Source organism: Apodemus sylvaticus, chromosome 17 (assembly GCF_947179515.1).
Source record: "Apodemus sylvaticus chromosome 17, mApoSyl1.1, whole genome shotgun sequence".
In the NCBI taxonomy this organism is placed as follows: Eukaryota; Metazoa; Chordata; class Mammalia; order Rodentia; family Muridae; genus Apodemus; species Apodemus sylvaticus.
The window spans coordinates 51,915,904-51,930,524 of NC_067488.1; the positions used below are offsets into that span (position 1 = coordinate 51,915,904).

General features: G+C 47.1%; 1 protein-coding gene across 6 annotated transcripts in view; it reads right to left on the reverse strand.

Annotated features, from left to right (window-relative positions):
• Positions 1-14,621, reverse strand: part of Arfgap3 (ADP ribosylation factor GTPase activating protein 3) — a 51,387-nt gene that overhangs the window by 14,446 nt on the left and 22,320 nt on the right. For 3 of the 6 annotated variants that reach the window (XM_052160150.1, XM_052160148.1, XM_052160147.1), the window contains exons 6-9: positions 13,969-14,056; positions 11,611-11,670; positions 8,176-8,225; positions 6,875-7,014 (exon numbers count right to left, since the gene is read on the reverse strand). In XM_052160150.1, the coding sequence (XP_052016110.1) occupies positions 6,875-7,014; positions 8,176-8,225; positions 11,611-11,670; positions 13,969-14,056 (338 nt within the window). The remainder of the gene's footprint in view (positions 1-6,874; positions 7,015-8,175; positions 8,226-11,610; positions 11,671-13,968; positions 14,057-14,621) is intronic. The other 3 variants (XM_052160152.1, XM_052160151.1, XM_052160149.1) reach the window with 1 other exon arrangement.

The following is a 14,621-nucleotide window of genomic DNA, read 5'->3' on the forward strand; positions in this document are numbered from 1 at the left end:
TGTGTGTGTGTAGATCATCAGGTGATGTTCAGTGCCAAGAGAAGTCACAACCTGCCTACCATCTGCTTCCCAAAGCCCTGCAGTGTCTGGAGCCCCTCACCAGCAAGCCCTTCAGAACCCTAGGCAAACCTTCCTGCAAAGGGTTAGGGAAGACAGAGGAAGTCTTTCTCAGGAAACTCTACACCTGGTTTTGCTCTTCTTGTAACAAGACATGGGAATCCTGGTCTCTGACCTGGCAGGTGTCTTTTTTCTTTAACTTTTTTCTTTCCTTTTTTTTTTTTTTTAAGGATGTATTTATTATATGTGAGTACACTGTAGCTGTCTTCACACACTCCAAAGAGGGCATCAGATCTCATTACAGATGGTTGTGAGTCACCAAGTGGTTGCTGGGATTTGAACTCATGACCTTCAGAAGAGCAGTCAATGCTCTTAACCTCTGAGCCAACTGTCGAGCCCCCTTTAACTTTCTTAGTATCTTTTTTTTTTTTTAGCAAACCAACAGGGAAACATCAGGTGTTTTTAATGTCACTACCTGATCACACTGCAGCACCAGACCCTCTGGACCACAGAGCTATGAAGAGCACGGCGAGGTCCTCCTAGCACTCCTGACATGGGAGTGCTATCCTGGCTCTCACATGTGCTCTCTGTTAAGGTTGGGCTGTAGGATGCTCAGAAGCAGGCAATGCAGTTAGCCAGGATGAAGCACTGCCAGGGTCATTAGTTTGGCAGTGTGACAGTGCAGGACATACTGCCTGCTTTCCACCGACTCCTCAACTGTAACTAGTCACAATCACTAGAAATAGCAGCTTCCAGAACAGCACCTGCACTTCCCCAGAGGGGTGAGACACATCTGTACAGCAGTGACCAGGAGGTCAATCACAAGACGTCCTGGAGAGAGAAAGGCAACAGAGTTGCCAAGCTGGGTTCCCAAGTAAATCCCTCCTCCCTCCCCACTCTGCACCTCTGCCCAGAGGCTTCCTGCATGGCTGGCAGAGCCTCTACCCACAAGCTCCAAGCAACGCCCTCATCCATGTGTTTTCAATGAATCCTAAAGGCAAATGCATGGAAGGTGGGTGTAGCCAGCATCCCATGCTTCTCTCTGTGTCCTGCCTCTCCAACCACCTGACCACACAAAGGAGGGCGTGGGCGGCTTCCCAAAGCTCTTGACAGCACCAGACTTCTGACTTTACCTCAAGCCCCAGCAGCACAGGCTTCCCAACAGCCAAGCTAACCTGCCTCTGCCCAGGTCAGAAACCAATGAAGAGAGAAATTCAAGTCAACTCTCTGTTCCTGTGATAGAGAAAGTCTGTCTATACAGGTTAGTGCTGCCCCTGGTGTTCTGGGAGCTGAACAGGGAAATAACAACTTCAAACCATCTGGGCTTACCCTCTAAGTTTCACTCAGCAAACCATCATCAGCACTAATGGGAACAAGTTACACTGGCCAAGCACCTACTGTGTGCTGGTCACACTGATTGAACTCCTACTGTGCTCCAGGTACTGTTGTCAGAATTTCAATAAATGTCATCTAAGCTGAACCTTGACAGAAACTCACAAAATAGGATTATTTATTTCCCTCATTATACAATTGGGCTACAATTCCAGCTAAAGCAGATAAAAAGCACATGAAGACAAGAGACCCTCAGAAGACAATCCACATAGAAACAAGACTACATGGAAGACAGTCTACAAAGAAACAAGATCCTACAGGAGACAGTCCACAAAGAAACAGGACACCACAGAAGTCAGACCACAGAACACCACAAAAGACAGTCCACACAGAAACAAAACATCACAGGAGACAGATCACACAGAAACAAGCACCACAGAAGATAGTTTATACAGAAACAGGACAACACCAAAGATGGTCTACACAGAACCAAGACTCCACAGAAGACAGTCCACACAGAACCAAGAATCTAAGGAAGACAGTCCATACAGAAACAATCACTACAGAAGACAGTCCAAAAAGAACCAAGACTCCACAGGAGACTGTCCACACAACAAGACATCACAGGAGACAGTCCACAAGAAAGCAAGACTTTACCAAAGATACTCTACACAGAAACAATCACCACAGAAGACAGTCCACATAGAAATAGGACATCCCAGAAGAGAGCCCACCCAGAATCAAGACATTACAGGAGACAGTCCACACAGAAACAAACAACATAGAAGAGAGTTCACGCAGAAACAATACTTCACAGAGGACACTCCACACAGAAAAATCACGTCACAGGAGACAGTCCACACAGAAACAAGCAGCAGAGAAGACAGTCCATACAGAAACAAGACTCCTCAGAAGGCAGTCTACATAAAACCAAGGCTCCATAGAAGATACTCCACACACAAACAATCACCACAGAAGATAGCCCACACAAAAACAAGACATCACAGAAGAGAGTCCACACAGAAAGAAGACTCCACAGAAGACAGTCCACACAGAAACAAGATTTCACAGGAGACATTCCACAGAACAACAAGACTCCATGTTAGACAGTCCACACAAAAACAAGACTCCATGGAAGACAGTCCACACAAAAGCAAGATTCCATGGAATACAGTCCACACAGAAATACGATTTTGCAGAAAACATTCCACACAGAAACAAGACTCCAGGGAAGGCAGTCCACACAGAAACAGAACGTCACAGGAGACAGTCCACACTGACACAACCATCACAGAAGACAGTTTATACAGAAACAAGACTCCACAGAAGACAGTCTACATAAAACCAAGACTCCATAGAAGATATTCCACACAGAAACAATCACCACAGAAGATAGTCCACACAAAAACAGGACATCACAGAAGATGGTCCACACAGAAAGAAGACTCCACAGGGACTAGTCCATACAGAAATAAGTCTCCACAGAAGATAGTCCACACAGAAACAAGACTCCACAGAAGACAATCCACACAAAAACAAGACTCCACAGAAAACAGTCCACATAAAAATGAGACCCCATGGAATACAGTCTACATAGAAACAAGACTCCACAGGAGACAGTCTTCACAGAAACAAGCCTCCATGAAAGACAGTCCATATAAAAACAAGACTCCATGGAAGATAGTCTACACAGAAACAAAACACCACAGGAAACAGTCCACACAGAAACAAGGCTCCAGGAAAGACAGTCCACACAGAAAAAGGATGTCACAGGAGACAATCTACACTAACACAAGTAGCACAGAAGACAGTTTATACAGAAACAAGAGTCCACAGAAGAGAGTTCACATAAAACCAAGACTCTATAGAAAATACTCCACACAGAAACAATCAACACAGAAGACAGTCCCTACAAAAATAGAACATCCCAGAAGGCAGTCCACACAGAAAGAAGACTCCCCAGAAGGCAGTCCACACAGAAATAAGACTCCACAGAAGACAGTCCACACAGAAACAAGACTCCACAGGAGATGGTCTACACAGAAACAATTACCACAGAAATTAGTCCACACAGAAACAGAACACCATAGAAAACAGTCCACACAAACACAGGACAGTAGAGAAGACAGTCCCTACAGACACAGGACAACACAGAAGACAGTCTACACAAAACCAGAACATCTTAGAAGGTGGTCCTCACAGAAAGAAGACTCTATAGGAGACAGTCCATATAGAAATGAGACACCACGGAAAACAGTCCACACAGAAGTAAGACTCCACAGAAGACAGTCCGCACAAAAACGGGACTCCACAAAAGACATTCCACACAGAAACAAGACTTCACGGAACATAGTCTACACAAAAACGAGACCCTATGGAAAGCAGTCTATACAGAAACAAGACTCCTCAGAAGACAGTCTATACCGAAACAAGACTCCAGGGAAGACAGTCCACACAGAAACAAGACTCTATGGAAGACAGTCTACACAGAAACAAGACTCCACAGCAAGCAGTCTACACAGAAACAAGACTCCATGGAAGACAGACTACACACAAGCAAGACTCCATGGAAGACAGTCTACACAGAAACAAAACTCTTCAGAAGACAGTCTACACAGGGCTCCAGGGAAAACAGTCCACACAGAAACAAGACTCTTCAGAAGACAGTCCACACAGAAACAAGACTCCAGGGAAAACAATCTACACAGAAACAAGACTCCATGGAAAACAGTCTATCCACAAGCAAGACTCCATGGAAGACAGTCTATACACAAACAAAACTCTAGGGAAGACAGTCCATACAGAAACAAGACTCCATGGAAGACAGTCTATGCAGAAAGAAGACCCCATGGAAGACAGTCCATACAGAAACAAGACCCCATGGAAGATAGTCCACACAGAAACAGGACTCCACAGAAGACAGTCTACACACAAGCAAGACTCCATGGAAGACAGTCTACATACAAACAAGACTCCAGGGAAGACAGTCCACACAGAAACAAGACGCTTCGGAAGACAGCCTACACTGAAAGAAGACTCCACAGGAGACAGTCTCCACAGAAGGAAGATTCCACAGAAGACAGTCAACACAGAAACAAGACTCCAAAGAAGATAGACCACACAAAAACAAGAGGCCACAGAAGACAGTCCACAGAGAAACAAGACTCTATGGAAGACTGTCTACACAGAGACAGGATTCCATGGGAGATAGTTTACAGAAAAACAGTGCACAGAAGATGGTCCAGCGCAGCTCCCTGGACAAAAGGAAAAGAGGTTACTGAGTCTGACAGCCTGAGCTGATCCCTGGGTCCCACATGATAGACAGAAAACCTACTCCTGCGTGTCCTTTGACCTCCACACATGCAGTGACTTTAAGTATGTGTGTGCATATGTGCATACAAATAAATACATTTTTAAAAAGCAAACAAACAAAACTCCACAGGACCCTTCTGTCTTTCCCTCTACTTTGGCAATACCCATCTGCCCCCTCAGCCTCTCCCTACCTCTGTGATCTTGTCAGATGTTTCCCGTGGGAAGAATCATACCCTATGCAGCTTTACGTGTGGCTTCTTTGCATAAAATTTCAAAGTACAGCCATGTGTTCATTCTTTTCATAGCTCAATCAAATTGGACTGTGAGGACCCACAGTCCTTAGTCACCATGAGACACGTTCAAGCTCTTCTTACTCTGCCCATCTGGGGCTCATGCTGCAAATGCTCTTGTATACTCTAGGCAAGTGCTCTACAACTGAGTTACAGCCTGAGCTAATTGCCTTCCCATTGCTACTAACAATATTACAACCACTGTGTGCTACCAGCATTCCTGACAGTCTCTCTGTGTGAGCCCTTGTGCATGCTAGGTATGCACTGTGCCCCTAACCCAGTGGTTCTCAGCCTTCCAAATGCTACGACCTTTCATACAGTTCTTCATGTTATGGGGACCCTCAACTTTAGAATTATTTTCATTGCTACTTCACATCTGTAATTTTGCTACTGTTATAAATTATAATGTGAATATCTGTTTTCTGATGGTCTTAGGTGATCCCTGTGAAAGGGTTGTTTGATACCCCTAAAGGAGTTATGACAGAAGCCATCTAGGAAAGGTTATGGCAAGTGAGTTTTCTGGAGATGGTCAGCCATTTTGCATGGCTGCAATGGGTGTGCTCTGAGATGCAGGCTCCCCAGAGACTTCATCCTAGGATTGCTTCTCACTGCTGAGATGCCTTTGTTGCCACAATTATATAGCCTTGGCATCAGCCCACCCTATTGGGCACATTTCCTACAGATCAACATGCAGATCTACTCTCATGTAGTAATGCTGTGTAGATGAATTGATGATTTCATAATTCCTGAAAAATGAATTTATAGAACTAAATCGATACAAGTAATCTCAAGCCTCCTATAGAAGCTGCAAATAGAGCTCTGTAAACCTTCATGTTTACATGTTTAGAGAGGCTAATTTCATTAGGGAAAGAAAACAGGCTTGGGACAAATTTATGATCAAGGAAAACATCCCTTCTAGGTTAGGAATGAGGTAACTAAAGGTCATAAACTGGGAATGGGCAATTTATTGTAGGTGCAAGGGCAGAAAATAAGAGAATGACTATCTATACAAGACTTCAAAATAATAAGACAAGGCAGATGATTTGTCTCTTCACAAAACTGTGCTGACTTACCAAGCTAGAAAATAAATAAGGAATGTTCAGTCAAGTGCTAGTCTTAATGGAATGACCTGTAAAAATTCTGCTGTAACTCCCTAAACCTTATTGATCTATGAAATGACCTTACTTTAAACTATCTATGAACTTACGGAATGTGATCAATTATCCTGAGAAGGTATAAAAACTAAGAACAACAATAAAATTGGCAGTGTAGCCCTGTTCCAGATTCATCCAGTGTGCCTATGTCTGTGTGTGTGACTGACTTACCAACCTATTTTCCTTCCTTCCTTTCTCTCTGGCTCACTAAAGGTGAAGGATCTCCAAGCCTCTCACCTAGTCAGCTCTCTCCCATGAGTCAAAAGAACCCAAGTAACTAAGTTTCTTTTTCTTAATCCCTTGCAGCTATCTCAGGAGTTAACTGCCTGGAGCCATCAACTTTTGGCTCCAGAATAGCAAGAGAGAGTTAGTGACCAGAGGCCATGGGCCTCTGGTCCCCCTTTCTGCACCCCACCTCAGTACCTGACTGTTGGGACGGCCAGCAGGGAACACTGCACTAGCCTGTCTTTTCTGTTACAGTTGTCTTCCTGGGTAAGAAGTGCATTTCCCTGATATTGTGTCCCATCCGATCTTCCTGCCCACAGCTCGTCCAGGGACCACTGCTGCTCCCCAGAGCCATCAGTTCTGTCCTGTCCAATCTACATGCCTCTATGACACGAACTCTCATGAAACTACACCCTGCATAGCACACTCACTCAAAATTCAAGGTATTTGGAAAACAAACCAAGTCAAGGCACAGGTGAGTCAGAGAAAGCAAGCGAGACTCACATGGACCCCTCCCTGGGGGCGCCCCTAGCCAGGTCTTCCTGCTCCTTCCTCTTATCCACAGCCTGAGCTTGCTTTTCGATCTCAGTGAAGGATGTATTCGTCAGTTTCTGGGCTCCCAAGCTTCCTTTTTTGGCTCCAAGCTGAAAGAAATAGAAGATTTTATTCTCCCCAGGGCAGTTAAGCGCTGTCCCCGCAGCTGTGTACTCTGAGGTCTGCGTGACCTGCCTGGCCTGGGACAAGCATTTAGTCCTCTCTGTTCTGTGAGGCTGGCAGTGTCCTTAGCACACCACAGGGGAGAAAGAATGAGCCTGTGGGGTTCACTGACTCAAGGCATTAGCCAGGACCACCTGGAGAGGTGTGGCTGGAGTGGGTGAGGGGCAGTGTGGGAAAGTGGGGTGCTCCCACCACAACCCCTCCCTGCAGGAATGACTCTGCAGAACATCGCCTTAATGTTAAATTATTCATAAACCACCCTCTGATCCTCACAGGACGCAGACCCTTCAGAGTCACAAGCAGGAGAAAAGCAAGGTTAAACATGCTGTACTGGCTGGTTTTGTGTTAACCTGACACAAGCTGGAGTCATCAGAGAGGAAAGAGTCTCAGCTGAGGAGATGCCTCCATGAGATTCAGCTGTAAGGCATTTTCTCAATTAGTGATCAACAGGGGAGCGCCCAATCGATTGTGGGTGGGGCCACCCTTGGGCTGGCAGGCCTGGAATTCTATAAAAAAGCAGGCTGAGCAAGCCATGGGAAGCAAGCCGGTAAGCAGCACCCCTCCATGGCCTCTGCATCAGCTCCGGCCTCCAGGTTCCTGTCTGTGTTTGAGCCCCTGTCCTGACTTCCTTCAATACAAACAGAAATATGGAAGTGTGAGCTGAATAAACCCTTTCCTCCCCAACTTGCTGTTTGGTCATGGTGTTTCACTGTGGCAATTGAAACCCTAAGACACATGCATTCTAGAAAATAGTAAGTATAATTTAACTCATATCATTGAACAAAAAAAGCCATTAATTATATTATGCCTCAAAATAAATGAGAATACTGTTCTGATTAGGGCGAGATGGGATCTCGGTGTAGTTTGCTTGTTTGTTTATTTGTTTTTGAGACAGGGTCTTACTGTGTAGCTCTGGCTGCCTCTGACTCCCAAGCACAGGGATCAAAGGTGTGCACCACCACTCTGGCTTACCAAAGTCAGTACCGTGTACATGAATATACTCCAGTTAAGAAAAAACAAAACAAAACACAGGAGAAAGTGGGTTTCTAGTTTGAGTTCTGTGTATTTTTACATAACGTGATACTTACTCCTTTTTTTGCTTGATTTGGCTTCTTTTTTATAATGGATGAAACCTCTGCTAAAAAAAAAAAAATCAAGTCAGATATGTAGACCTCATACATGGCTTCTCTGTTCTAGTGAGTAGTATAAATGTGCCCTGTTTGTGGTCTAGAAAACTCACGTCTACATGTTCTCAGGCAGGGGCATCACCAGCAGTGTCAAGGTGTGGTCATGCAGCACCCCAATTCACAGCAGACTTCTCAACACCACACTGGAGAATTTGAGCTCCCCAGGAGGTGCTTTTCCATCAGCAGCTTAAAAACGTTCTTTCTGTGACATGGTGCCAGGCCTGATCACCTGCCTGCCTCGGACCCCGGGGACCCATGTGGTGGACTCTTGCAAGCTCACTCTGACCAACACACACACACACACACACACACACACACACACACACATGCGTGTGCATGCGCGCCATCCATGATATATTCCCCTCCACAGATAAATAAAATGCAATACAATGATTTTTAAAAGGAATAATCTCTCCTATTCAATTATATGCATCAAAAACTCCTCAGCATGCCTGCAGCAGGTAAGAAGGGGCCGGGCCTGGGCCTGGGGTCCTTCCTGTGCATGTGACATGGCTTGATGTCAGCCCTCCAATACTTACTGTCCTGCTCAGCAGAGGGGCCATCCTGCTCCTGTGGTCTCTTTTTTCCCATTTTGTGTGTGGGGCATCTGCCTGCATGTGCACCTGTGTGCACCTGTGTGCACCTGTGTGCATCTGTGTGCTTGGTACTCCAGGGGCCAGAGGAAGGCAGCAGGCTGCCTGGGTCCAGGGTTACAGGTGGTTGTGAGCTCTGTCAACCTGGAAACTGAACCCGGGCCCTGAGCAAGAGCAGCAGCGCTCTCCCCCTGCACCCTGCCTCCAGCCCCTGGCCCAGCAGATTCTTGGGATGCCTTGTCTGCTGCTTGTGGCCTCTTGGTTTCTACTCCCACCTCGAGTCTTGTTTGCTCTCTGTGTGGCCACAAGAGACACACCATGTGCCATCTAAGCTCTGTCCAGCTGGGGCTCCAGCTACACTGTGACAGTCACGGGTAACCTCTGTCATCTGCTCCCAGGTGAAGGCTGCCAGCAGGGTGACAGTGAGGGCCTGGCTCGCTACCAGCTTCAACCCTCAGATCATACCTACCTGATTAAAACCCACAGCTCCCTGGCCCCAGTGTGGACAGGTTCCCTTCCTCTCTGTGGCCTTATTGCGTTGACGAGGTCACTACACTGTCTGTGGACAGTGGAGCTCCCAGGGCTCTGCTGCATGTGCCAGGGCATGGCCTGAGGTGACAAGCCCCACTCCTGACAAGAACCATTTTTCCACTCCAATGCCCCATTGACCAGGTAATAACTGTGCCCTGTCTGTCTTTGATTCTTTCTTAAAAAAAGATTTTGGTGGCTGGGGACTGAACCCAGGGCCTAAGGAATACTAACAAGCAAGCACACTACTGCTGGACTAATTTTCTTTGTGTGGGCTTTTGTTGCTAGGGTTAGACCACAGGGCCTTATGCATGTTAGGCAAGTGCTCTGTCACCAAATTATAAAAACACATTCTTACTGTCATCTTCATCATCGCTGTCACCACCTCCATCCATCACCACCACCACCAACACCACTACCATCACCATCATCATCACACCACTATTCTCCTCCTCCTCTTCTTCCTCTTCCCGTTCCTCCTCCCCTTCCTCCTCCTCCTCATCACCATTGTTAGGTGTCAAGGTCTCAGGCTGCCCATATGCCTAGAAAGGAGTACAGGACTGGACTACAGGACTGGACTACAGGACTGGACTGCAGGAGAATTTTCAGAGGTCAGATAAAACCCAGCATAAACCTGACCCCATCTGCCAAAAGGAGCCATTTCCCTTACCTCTGGAGGGACATGTGGCTCCTCTGCTGGCATACCTGTGTCTGCATAGGAAGGTCCACGTGGGCCTCCAGGCTCCCTGAGTTCCTCAAGTCCTGGGTAGACCCTCCTGAGCCCCACCCCACCTCCCCTCGGGCTCCTGCTGTCTATTACTCCACCCCAGGTCAATATACTAACTGTCTAGCTGGGCCTCTCTTCCCTTTTGCTTGCTCCCCTGTGCACAAGTCTCCCTTCTCCTGCAGATAGCTCTGGCCACACCCACTCTGCTTCTCTTCCACTCTGTTCTGGACTCTTCCAGATGCCTCAGATGCTCTCTTGTTCTTATTCATAAAACCTTTCCCTTAACCAAACTGTGGAGCAGTCCTGTTGGCTGTTCTTTACTGCACCCCATTGCATAGACCACCGCCATCAACATCACCACCTCCACCATCTCCTCCTCCTCCTCCACCATCTCCTCCTCCTCCTCCACCATCTCCTCCTCCTCCACCATCTCCTCCTCCTCCTCCACCATCTCCTCCTCCTCCTCCACCATCTCCTCCTCCTCCTCCACCATCTCCTCCTCCTCCTCCACCATCTCCTCCTCCTCCTCCACCATCTCCTCATCCCATCATGGTCATGATCATCACCACTGCTCTGTGGCACTGACTATCAATGGCCGGCTGTCACATGGGCAGGAGCTCTACCACTGAGGTATAATCAGATCCTAAAAACCCAGCTAGCACTCTGCAGCACTAACTCGTGGGCTGGACTTTGCTTCTTGACTCATACACAGACTTATCATCAGCCTCTGAGACACAGGAAGCATCCTGTCACTCAGGAGCTGCCTCTTTTCCACTAAGACCTTATGAACATTTGTAAAAATTTGCAGAAATACATACTATGTAGAGTTTCTTTAAATTATCACTTTCTGCATTGTTTATAATCGGCAGTTAAACATTCTGGTTTTAGAATTATGTTTTAGTGACCTGGGAAGAATAAAATCTTGGGCTGGGGGTAGAGCCCTTGCCTAGTAAACATGAAGGCCTAGTTCCATTCCAACAGACACGCACACGATGGCTATGGTGGGGGAAAAAGCACGTAGAATCCCCATTGTAGCCCTGAGGATACACTAGCTCGGAAGTTAGGTGTGAAGGATGCCCAGGTGTGAAGTTAGGTGTGAAGGATGGCCAGGTGTGAAGTCAGGTGTGAAGGATGGCCAGGTGTGAAGTCAGGTGTGAAGGATGGCCAGGTGTGAAGTCAGGTGTAAAGAATGCCCAAGTGTGAAGTTAGGTGTGAGGTGTGAAGGATGACCAGGTGTGAAGTCAGGTGTGAGGACTCCCATAGGGAACTCTATTTCCATTGCTCTGCTTTAGACTCTTGCATCTGTTCCCAACTCTGAGGAGTCTGACAGGTGATGAAAATAACCAGAAAGTTTAGTTATTTTCCATTGATGTGGCTACATGGAAAAGCAGCTTTGCCTGATAAAACTCAGGAATGGGTTCCATCAGGGAGCTGGATCATTCTAAGAACCGAGACAGATAGATGGACCCAGGGCCCTGAGCATATTACCTGGTGCAGCCTTCCCAGGTGTGTTCAGACCTTCCACGCTTGGCCCTTGTCCCGGCCCACCTGAAGGTGCGAAACGCTGCTGTTAATGCAGAGAACACTCTTGCGAATCCTCCTTGAGTGTGGGGATTTCATGTTGCTTCTGTTTCTCACCTCCCCAGGTCAGTCCCTGTGCTTTGCAGCTCCACGGTCTAGCCCATCATTACAGCTGTTTACAGTGCACATGCCTTGCCGTGCTATCACTGAGCCACAACCCCACTCCTAATCATCAGTAAGACATGGTGCTACTAGGGAGCCCAGGCTACCTGAACTCAGAATGCTGGGATTAAACGTGAGCCACCGCTGGGCAGTGGCGGCTCACGCCTGTAATCCCAGCACTCTGGGAGGCAGAGGCAGGCGGATTTCTGAGTTCGAGGCCAGCCTGGTCAACAGAGTGAGTTCCAGGACAGCCAGGGCTACACAGAGAAACCCTGTCTTGAAAAAAGCAAATCCAAAAAAAAAAAAACCGTGAGCCAGCATGTGGACATTATTTTTGTTATTTTGTTTTTTGAGTCAGGGTTTCTCTGTGTAGCTCTGGCTGTCCTAGAACTCACTCTGTAGACAAGGCTGGCCTCAAACTCAACAGATCTGCCTGCCTCTGCCCCCTGAATTCTGGGATTAATGGTGTGGGCCACCATGTTCATTTTTTAAAATATATTTTTCTTTTAGGTTGACATTATAATAATTACATGTGTTTATGAGACAAACTGTAATACTTAACACATGTGTACAGTGTGCAGTGGTCATGTATCATATCAAACATGGCCACCTCTCTCTGGGAGACATTTGAAAGCTCTCTGCTCTTAGACAGTCAGTGTTAACAGCTGTAAGTACGCTGAGGCGCTGCAGAGCATGGCTCCGTCTCCTCCCTCCCCACGAGCCTGTCGGTGCTGTAAGAGCCCCATGGTGGTGATCTGTGTCCTCCTGTAGCCTCACCTCAGGAGGTGGAGGCAGGACAATCAGAAGTTCACACTCATCTTCAGCAGTAGAGCATGGTGAGGCTACAGGGGTCCATCTTAGAGGGGGGAGTATCTACTAAATGCAGATGCATTTATAAACCATTGGTTTTATAGAATGAAAATTAGTGGTTTTTTTCAACTGACACCATTCACTGTTGTATTTTGTAATTGTTTTGGACAGGGTTTCATATAGCTTGGGCGTCCTTGAACTCCCTAGGTAGCTAAGGATGGCACTGAACCCTGATCTTCTTGCCTTTACCCCAGTGCTGAGACAGTAGGCATGTGCCACTGCCCTGTCCTCAGTTTACAGCGAGGCACTGTGTTACCAAGGTCTACATGCTCCCCTCCACTGGGACGCATGTCACATCTCTTTATAATCCTGGCTGTCCTGGAGCTCACTCTGTAGACCAGGCTGGCCTCGAACTCAGAAATCCGCCTGCCTCTGCCTCCCAGAGTGCTGGGATTACAGGCGTGCACCACCACGCCAGGCTGTTTAGGTCATTTCTTATGCATGTGTGATTGACATATTTATGATAAATACACAGCCGGGTGTGGATGTGCACACCTGTAATCTAAGCACTCAAGAGGTAGAGCCGGGAGGATCAGCAGTTCAATTATCCTCAGCAACCTAGTGAGTTTCCTGACAGCCTGGGCTACGTAAGACTCTGCCTCAAAAACCAAAAAATAAATAAATAAGGCTCTATAATATAGCCACCAAACAAACAAAAAAAAAAACAAAAAAAAAAAAGAAAAGAAAAAAAGCTGGGCAGTGGTGGTGCACACCTGTAATCCCAGCACTCTGGGAGGCAGAGGCAGGCGGATTTCTGAGTTCGAGGCCAGCCTGGTCTACAGAGTGAGTTCCAGGACAGCCAGGGCTATACAGAGAAACCCTGTCTCCAAAAAACCAAAAAAAAAATATATATATATATAGCCACTAAGCATGTGTGACTTAGTAACTGTGAAATATTTATTAGTTTTAAAACTGAAATCTTACTAGGCGTGGGGGTGCACGCTTCTGATCTCTGTACTACCAAGGCACAGGCAAATGGGTCTTTGCAAATTCATGGCCAGCCTGGTCTACACAGAGGGTTCTATGCCAGTTAGAGCTACGCAAGGAGACAATGCTAAAAACAAACAAACAAACAAACAAAAACAAAAAAAAATTATAAAAGCCCCGACTTCAGTACAATATCAAAGCAGAAACTAATAATTCAGTTGTCCTTTTTTCTAGTTAACCCCTCAGTGGGGGTCTTCTAAAATGTCTTCTGAGTCCATGGGCTAACACAACAGGTTTCTATGGTAACTATAGCAGTTTGGCCACTAGAACACAGGACATGGCTCTAGGATGAGGCCATGGACCCACCTTCGTGTTTTTCTGGAGTGGTTTCTAAGCCCCATGGTGTCGCAGAGGCTGGCTCTGGCTGTGTAGACGCCTGCGGAGTGCCACTGACCTGCAGCAGGTGAGAGAAGCCATCAGCTAGCCGGAAAGCAAGGACTCTCCACTAAGGCAAACCAGCAAGGGCTGGGAGGTGGTGAGCAGCACAGAGCCTCTTCTGAGTATGTGCAGCTGTCCTCAGCCCCGCCTCAATGCCCTCACACTCGCACACGCACATGCACACGCACGAGCACTCGCACGCACGCACGCACACACCCTTTTTATTTCTTTAGAGACAGAGTCTCACGAACCCCAGACTGGCCTTGGTACTGGTAGTTGGTACTGTGGTAGAAGATGACCCTCAACGTCTGCTTTTTCTCCTTTCATCTCCCCAGTGATTACAGACTGGATTACAGATGACCAAGACCTAGTTTATACAGTGTGGGGATAGAACCCAGGTCTCTGTGCTGCTCTAGCCAGCACCCGACCAACTGAGCTACTGAGCTACGTTGCCAAGCTCCTCCCTTCTAGGGGGTAAACCTTGGAATTTTTGTCATTGTTTTGAGATAGGATCTCACTATGTAGCCCTGGCCAGCCACTTTATAGACTAGGCTGGCCCCAAGCCTACAGAGATCTGCTGG